This window comes from Carlito syrichta, unplaced genomic scaffold (assembly GCF_000164805.1).
Source record: "Carlito syrichta isolate Samal-C Ts95f unplaced genomic scaffold, Tarsius_syrichta-2.0.1 Scaffold227101, whole genome shotgun sequence".
Classification (NCBI taxonomy): Eukaryota; Metazoa; Chordata; class Mammalia; order Primates; family Tarsiidae; genus Carlito; species Carlito syrichta.
This window is the reverse complement of record NW_007171197.1, coordinates 104,939-114,236: the sequence shown is the minus strand read 5'-3', so window position 1 is coordinate 114,236 and position 9,298 is coordinate 104,939. Positions and strand designations below refer to the sequence as shown.

The 9,298-nt window shown below is 38.8% G+C and overlaps 1 gene segment (V, D, J or C); it reads left to right on the top strand.

Annotated features, from left to right (window-relative positions):
* The first annotated feature begins 8,403 nt into the window (after window positions 1-8,403).
* LOC103253388 lies at window positions 8,404-9,034 on the top strand. The segment is given in 2 exon segments: window positions 8,404-8,510; window positions 8,596-9,034. Coding segments are annotated over 2 exon segments (363 nt in total).
* Window positions 9,035-9,298: the final 264 nt, after the last annotated feature.

Genomic DNA, 9,298 nt, shown 5'->3' with positions numbered 1-9,298 from the left:
TGAGATATGTTTTGGATTCAATTTGATAGAGTCTTAGTGAGGTGTTTGCATCTATGTCCGTAAGGGATGCTGGCCTGCAGATTTTTTTTTTTTTTTTTTTTTTGTGGATCTTTATCCGATATCTGTATCAGTGTTATATAATCTGGATGAAATGATTTGGCTATAACTCCATCTTTCTCAATTGCTTGGAATGCTTTCTTTTTTTTTTTTTTTGAGTTGGAGTCTCACTCTGTCATTCAGACTGGAGCTCACTGGCCACTCTTGGTCACTGCAGCCTCAACCTGCTGGGCTCCAGTGATCCTTCCGCCTCAGCCTTCCAAGTAGCTGGAACTATAGGCACGCACTACCACACCTGGCTAATTTTTGATTTATTGTAGAGATGAGGTCTCACCAAGTTGCCCAGGCAGGTCTCAAACTCGTGGGCTCAGGCAATCCACTCACCTCGGCCTCCCAAAGCACTGGGAGTACAGGCTGAGCCACCAAGCCTGGCTGGAATACTTTCAATAGAATTGGCGTCAGCTCCTCTGTACCATTTGTAGAATTCTGCTCGAAAGCTTTCTGGTTCATTATGTTTTTTGTTTTTTGTTGATGGCAGTTTTTGTATGACAGAGTCAATTTCCTGGATGATTATTGGTCTATTTAGTGTCTCAATGGCTTCTTGTTTCATCCTGGGGAGTTTGTGTGATGTCAGAAAGTCCTCCTTTTCATTTAGGTTATCAAATTTGTTTCCAGATAGGTGTACATAGTAGTCACTAATAATCCTTTGTATTTTTTGGTGTCAGTTGTGATTTGATCTTCTGTATTTCTGTTTGTGTTTATTTAGGCTTTTTATCTCTTTTTCTTGGTTATTCTGGCTTGGGTTCTATCATTCTTGTCAATTCTTTCAAAGAACCAGCATTTTGTTTTGTGATGTTTTTTATACTTATTTTTTTCTATGTTCCATACTTGGGTTCTTATTTTGGTGATTTGGATTCTTCTGCTAAAGTTCGGGTTTTGGAGGTTTTCTCTTTCCAGCTCCCTTAGATGATTCGTTAGACTCTTCACTTGTGATCTTTCCATTTTCTTGATGTGTGCTCTTAGTGATATCAATTGCATTCTTTGAACTGCTTTGATAGCATCCCAGAGGTTTTGATAATGTGTTTTTTCATTTTGATTTGTTTCCAGGTATCTTTTAATTTCTGCTTTGATTTCAGTGTTGAGCCAATAGTTGTTGAGCATCATGCTGTTTAGTATTCGTGTCTTTGGGCACTCAGGGAAAATTTTGTTGGTGTTGATGCTTATTTTTATTCCACTGTGGTGTGAGAATGTGCATGGCAATATTTCAACATTATGGAATTTGTTTATGCTTGATTTATAGCAAAGAATGTGATTGATCCTACAGTATGTTCCATGTGACGCTGAGTAGAATGAATATCTTGTGCTTGTTGGGTGGAATAATCTGTTGGTATCTATTAATTCCATTTGTTCAAGTGTCAAGTTTAGGTCTGGATCTCTTTCTTGATTTTTTGCCTCAATGATCTTTCTAGGGTTGTTAGTTGGGTATTCAAGTCCCCTGCTATAATAGTGTTAGATTCAATATCTTTTTTTAGTTTACTTAGTAGTTGCTTTATAAATGCTGGTGCTCCTGTGTTGGGTGCATATATGTTTAGGATGGATATTTCTTGCTGATGTATTGAACCTTTTCTCATTATGTACTGCCCTTGTGTTTCTTTTTAATTTTTTGATAGCTTAAAAGTTGTTTTGTCTGATATTAAGATCACAATCCCTGTCTTCTTTTGTGACTCATTTGCCTAGAAACATGTTTTTCCATCCTTAACTTCGAGATTGTGTACGTCCATTGTAGATAGACGAGTCACTCCTGGATTCAGCAAATAATTAAGTTATTGTTTGTTATCCAGATTGCTATGCTGTTTCTTTTCAGTGTTGCATTTAGTCCATTCTCATTCAGGCTGATTATTAAATGTGATTGTTTATCACTCTCATGGGGTTCTATAAAATTGCTTCTTTGTTTACTTGTTTTTTTTTGAACTTTGGAATTGATGGATGTGGGTTGTCACATTACCCGACGTCAAACTATGGTAGAAGTTTATAGAAACCAAAAGGGCGTGGTATTAGGACAATGTAGATGCATAAGTTGCTCAAATAGAATAGAGAACACAGAACCAAAACCATATACTTACTAAAAAGTGATCTTTGACAAAACTGACCAAACTCTACTTTGAAAAAACAACACCTTATTCAATAAATAGTGATGGAAAAATTGGATGGTCATATACAGATAAATATAATAGGGTTTAAGATTAAGGGAATAAAATTCCTATTTCTCACTAAAGACAGAAATTATCTCAAGATGGATTGAAGACTTGAGCATGGCACCTGAAACTAAAAAAGCACTATATATGTTTGTTTAGTTGGTTCTGAGATGAGAAAAGTCCTCAGAGAAAAATACTTTACCAATGTGGAAGAGATGAAACAAAAAAAGATGAAGCATTAAAAAGCAAAAAATATTGAGGATTTCACAAACTGTTTTGAGGAGTGGAAAAATCATCTCAATTGGTGTATTGCATCAAACAAAGAGTATTTTAAAGGTGACTAAATTTTAAACATGCAAGAATAAGTAGACAGTTTTTTAAATAAATAAATTCTGGGTTTAGAGGCATATATATATATATATTCTTCTTTGAGGAGATCAGGAGATGACGTGAGATCCATATGGTGTTACTGAAGAAGAATTCTGAAGTTGGATAGTCTTTCACGCAGAGTAAGAGACGCTGAGAGTAAGACGCTCTGTGAATGTTCTAGGGAACCTCTTTGCAGGGTAGAGACTAGGCAGCAGGGGGCACTCATGAACCTTCCAAAGAGGGTCCAGGCCAGGAGCAGGTGCATATGAGGCTGGGGTGGGATTTCTTCCCAGGCCTTGGGTTCTCCTTATTTAAAAAAAAATGCTATAAAAGGTTAAAATAAGAATTTAGCAAGGATTACGTATGCATCTTTGAGATCTTACTGTGTTTAAATAATTTACTAACCTAAATAATCAATCATAATTGCATTTAAAGGAAGGAATTTTTGGTGCTTTCTTATGCATTAAAAGTTAGGATATACATGGTTTTACTAATTCAAAGTTTGCAAATAGCAGGAAACAGACTAATCGCAGTAGTTACACTCAGGTAAAGCAAGTCAAGAAGCAGTTAAAACTGTCAGTGCACCATTTAAACATGAGTTCACTTTGAATACTATATTATATGAGAGATTGTTTCATAGTAAAGAAGTTTAATCTTCACAAAGTTCTGGAAATACAAGGAGACACAGGTCTTGGCCTATAAAATAGCCTGCCTCGTGGATATACGAATGACTTGAGCTCTAATGAGGTAAATACAGATCTGTCTGTGCCCTGAGAACATAACCCAATGACACATCCTCATCTATAGAAGGTCCTGAAAACACTGTTCCTCACCCTGAACTGGAACTTGAGGATTATCTTTTGGCAGCTACAGGTAAGAGGATCCACAATCCTGGGAGAGGAGTTAACCAAGATCAGGCAGGATGAATTTCACTCACACCTGTCTCCTCTACACAGGTGCTCACTCCCTGGCCCAGCTGGTGCAGTCTGTGTCTGAGTTGAGGAAGCCTGGCGCTTCAGTGAAGGTTTCCTGCAAGGTTTCCAAATACATGTTCAGCAACTACTGAATGCACAGTGTGAGACAGGCCCCTGGACAAGGCCTGGAGTGGATGGCATAGGTCAACCCTAGTACTGGTAGCACATATTACGCACAGAAGTTCCAAGGCAGAGTCAACATAACCAGGGACACATCCAAAAACACAGCTTACATGAAGCCGAAGAGTCTGAACCCTGAAGACATGGCCATCTATACTGTGCAAGACACACACAGTGAAAATACACATCCTGAGATTGCCAGAGAAACCAAAGGAAAATAATGCTGTGCTGGGCTGAGGGGATGTCAGAATAAGATTGTTTTGAAAGTGGCATTACATAACCAAGGAAAAGGACAGATAGAAACATATATAGACTTTAATTATTTGAGAAACATTACTTTCTGTAATCAACCTTTAAGCAAAATTCACAGAGTTGGAAAAGACAACATCCAATGGCAATGATACAAAGGTTTTCAATAAGGTACTGGGGGAACATGTGGCTTCAAATATGATGGATGATAAATTGGAACAACATTACGTGATCATATGTTGAAGTGTAGGCTAACTCCTAAGACATGTCTTCCTAAATATCTCTGCCTCTCTTTTGCATAAAACATTAAAGCACATTATAAGATCATAGAGAATTTGAGCAGAAGGTACAGAGGGTCTACAATACTCCTTTCTTATGCATGCACAGCCTACCTCACAATTGTCATTCTGAACTAGAACGATAAATGTGTTTCAGTGGTCAAAAATATATTCACATTTTTTTCTATTCTATCCCATGTTTTCTTGACATAACAAGCCTAAATTAACTAAAACACCACTAGAAGTTCAAATGGATTATGAGGAATGATGCCAGTTAGAGGGAAAGAGAGTAAGGCCGTTTTTAGTTGCACATATTATTCCAGGATCAATAAAATGTATTTTGATTAAGGGTTCATCCAAATTCAAGTTTTTTATACCCCTTCCCGAAGGTACGGTCTCCAAAATTTTGTGGCATATAAAGGTCTCTAAAACACAAGCAGCTTCTGGTGAATCCCATGATTAATCTGCTCTAGAGAAGCGGGGACATTGGCCAGGAATGAAGTATGACTCCCTGTAGTTGGAGTAGATACACTTCAAGCTCTTGGGTGGTTGTTTTGGATGAGGCGTTTTGGGTAAGAATTCAAACATATTCATGAATTTGAGCAGGAATAATAGCTTCTGCTAAAAATTGATTTGCCACATTGAAGACAGACACACTCTCAAGGGTCAAAACTGGTCTCATTTGCTGGCTGCAAGAGCCTGGTGGTCTTGTGGAAGAAGAGCCCTGCTAGGGTCACTAGTGATGGGAATGTCTGTCATTCACCATCTGAGCAATTCCATCTGCTTGATTGTCTGTGTCAGTCCCATGGTGGGTGCATTCTGGAAGATGACAAGATGCATGCAAGCAACTTCACAGTGATTAACTGCTACTACACCTGCACCCATAATCCATGTTCCAGAATGAGATGAGTATGTTCAGGAATAAACAGAACTTATGCATATTATTATCTTGATCAGCCTTTGAAAAATGCTGTGTATGACAGCAAGAACATAAAATTAGAAGTAATTAACAAGAAAACTGAAGGCTGAAAGTAGACAAGATAAAGGGTCACCCACAGGAAATGCATATGTGGAAAGTTCAATTTCTCATGCAGATTCCCCGCCCCCCAGGAACTGTGCCAGAAACTCACAGATGACTGCAGATAATACTGAGAACAGCCCCATAGTGACAGCTGGTGGAAGAATTACTATGTTATAAAAATAAATAAGTAAAACTACAAACGTTTATTGTATTATAGAGTTAGTTTAAAATGTATTCATGAATGCTGTCTGATATATAAATCAATGTTTAGACAATAACAACTCATCCACCTCTCAGATGCTGAGAAATAGAGCCCTTGTTTCACCATCTATACCTACTGATTGGACAAGAGATTAATCTCAGCAACTTTCTTCTGATAAGGGACCAACCTCTGTACCTTGAAGAGTCTGGGATCTGAGTGCCTTCCTGTCCCAGCCCTATTTTGTGACTAAAGGGCTTGTTGCAGTGCATATTGCTGTTAAGTCATCATCCAAAGTAAGCATGGGATGCATGCAGCATGCAGGTTTGCTTATCACACATGTGAACAACCCTCTTTCATAAATACTGATATCTCCTGCTAATCCATGTTGGGTATGGCTCCTTAGCCAATTCATTCAGCATAATTCCTTTCTCATCTTTCCTTCCCTTGCAGCTCCTGCTAAAGTCGCTGTGGAAAGTTATGTCTCCTACCCCTTAACCTATTAGAATGCATTCTGCATTCACAATCCTTTATAAGAAAGCAAGTCACTTTCTAAATTATAATTGTTGGATGGTGTAGTGAAAAGCTCAAGCTGGTAGAAAAGCATATGTTGAAATTTTTGCTGGGTAGAGTGTAGTGCTATACTGTATGTATTCTTTGATCCATCACAGAAAAACATTTCAGAGCTTACCTAGCATAATGTTAAGACAGAGTTTGTGTGTGTCTGTGTGTGTGTGTGTGTGTGAGAGAGAGAGAGAGAGAGAGAGAGAGAGAGAGAGAGTGAGAGAGAGAGAGAGAGTGAGAGAGAGAGAGAGAGAGAGAGAGATGGTCATCTTAAGAGAAAGACAGTGACTTTGCTTTTGATGGGAATCTTGACAGTTTTGTATAATGATTATTTTGCTAAGCATGACGTGAAGGATGGGCTGCAGGTTCTGATTCTGGCTTTGATTACCATCTCTTTACCATTGGTTAGCTAAGAGGTTAGGCTTTTCCTGGACATGCATTTACTTATGACAAGGAACGTGATAGTTCTGTCACTATGATGGTGCAGAGGACAACTATGGACAAATTTGAGGTGAGAGTTCCTGGGACCCCACATGCCACACTCTTGTGGACTTTCCCACACAAAAGCCACTGGTTCTAAAGGTGTCAATACATATATTTTCTTCATGTGTTTGCGATTAGTATATCTGAGGTTTATGAAATATATTCAGAATATTCTTTAGACAGAACCTACAAGGTAAGGGCTTTCCAAAAATTGTATCCTATGTGTGGGAAGAAAAATTATTTCATTGTAAGTTGCTTCCTCCCAGCCCTACTGTGCCATACAAAAAGACACATTTATGTGCACAATTGGGGTAAGATTTAGTAGAATAATCTGGGGAAGATGTGGCCAGGAAGGGGAGTAAAGGAAGGGAAGAAATTTGCTTTATCATTGGAAATCCTTGTACGATCGCAGCCTAGAGGAAAAGGACCTCTAAATCCTTCAGATTCAATTGGAAGAACATGTAGCACTCCTCTGACCCACACTTTACTCCTCACCAGTATAATTATCCTGGATTAAAAATTATTGTGTCCAATGTACAACTTTATCTGAAGAGTAGAGCTTATGGAAACCAAAAGAAAATAAAACAGAAAAATTCAAAAATTGTAGAGCACTCTGAAGCCCCTGACACCAACAACTTCCAGACTAAAGTCAAGACTCTCACTTATTGGCCTCAGATTCATTTATTACGGGTCATCAGCAGGGTTCCCAGGTGAGAACAGGTGAGCCGAATGTATATGCCTTTCAAAGTGTCCACTTGTATCCTATGTTCTTTAGGTTTGGCTTCAGAAGGAAGTCATATACCCAAGACCTAGGAAAACTGGGGACCTAATACTTTGGAAAGAAGCAACACTTTGTGTAGGTATTTGACATGAGCGGGGTGGGGGGGCTTTAATCCATGGCAGTTCTGTCTGTGAAAGTACTATCAAATGTTATCTTTACTCAAATATTCTAAAGATATGAAAGGTTCCCGCAATTTTTCTGAGTGTTTTTTAAATATCCGTGTGTGTTAACTGTATCTGTGAATCTGGCAGCCCCAAGGAATTTTTCCCTGAACATTTCATAAAATCCTTGCTTGAAGGTCACCATGCAGAATTAACTGTTTTGTGAGGTCAACTTATTATTTGAAGAGGTGGTGTGAGAATTACAATGTGTCATTGTGAACCATGGCATGCCCACTTCATACTGCACTAGAGACACTGAGAAGAACATGTTCTGTAAATCCAGAGGTAACCTCCATGCAGAGTGGGGGGAGGGTTGTAGGGTGGCCTCAGAACCCACCCAGCATTCTCCAGTCCTGGAACATGTACTCAGAAGGATGAGGAGGGGTTACCTATCAGGGTCTGAATCTTCTTTACTTTAAAAAAATGGTACAAAAATAATAATTTGTCAAAGACTGTTGATGTGTCCTTAAGTGTTCTATTGTATTTGGAGCATTTATCAAACCCAACACACTAAGGAGACTGCATCTTAAAACAGTAAATTACAGTGATTTCAGATATATTCATAGCTAGAAAATAAGAAATGGATAATTTTATTAATTCAAAGTATCATAGGACAAACTTATCCTTGGATTTGAGCTTGCAAAGGGCAAATCCTACAAAATTTTGAGATTGTCAGTGTGCCTTTTGAATATATACTCAAATTGAGAAGCATGTGCTGTGGGACTGGTTTTGTAGTGGTGAATTTCTGTCATTGCAAGCTTCTGACCATGCTAGTAGGCATGCATCATTAAACAAGGACGAGTACTTGAACCTCAATATACTGACTCATGTATTACCAAACTTCTCTTTATGTCGTGCAGCACCAGGTATTCAGTTATAAATTATTCTACCTCACTAATATGCAAATAATGTGAGTTCTACTGTGGTAAATACAGATGTGTCTGTGTTCAGAGAGCCTCACTTAACAAAACATCTCTCCCATAGAGAAGCCCCTGATAGCACAGATCCTCATCATGGACTGGAGCTTGAGATTCCTATTCTTGGTGGCAGCAGCTACAGGTAAGTGACTTTTCAATTTCAAGTCTGAGGAGCGTATCAGGGCATGTAAAGAAAGATTTTATATTTTTATGTCTTCTCTACACAGGTGTCCACTCCCAGGTCCAACTGGTGCAATCTGGGGCTGAGGTGAGGAAGCCTGGGGCCTCAGTGAAGGTTTCCTGCAAGGCTTCTGGATACACCTTCACCAACTATGATATTACATGGGTGCGACAGGCTCCTGGACAAGGCCTTGAGTGGATGGGATGGGTCAACACCAATAATGGAAACACAGACTATGCACAGAAGTTCCAGGGCAGAGTCAAAATGACCAGGGACACATCCACAAGCACAGCCTGCATGGAGCTGAGCAGTCTGAGCCCTGAGGACACGGCCGTGTATTACTGCGCGAGAGACACAGTGTGAAAACCCACATCCTGAGAGTGTCAGAAACCCTGAGGGAAAAGGCAGCTGTTCCGGGTTGAGGGGATGACAGGCATTCTGAGGTATTATATTGTGTAGAAAATGATGTTATTATCTTAGAAAAAGGAACAATAGAAACATGTATTGACTCTAATTATACAAGATATACTCCATACAGTAATCACCCAGTAAACAAAATTAACAGTGTGAAGAATGGCAAACACTAACACTGATACAGACAGTTCCATGAAGGTTGCAGAATGACAAATACTATTATAAGAGTTATATAAATACATTTCATATTTAGTAAAATGGCAGCCCAATAAGGAAATAGATTACAGAAAAACAGAAACCAAAATATATGAAACTAAAAATTAATAAAACTGAAA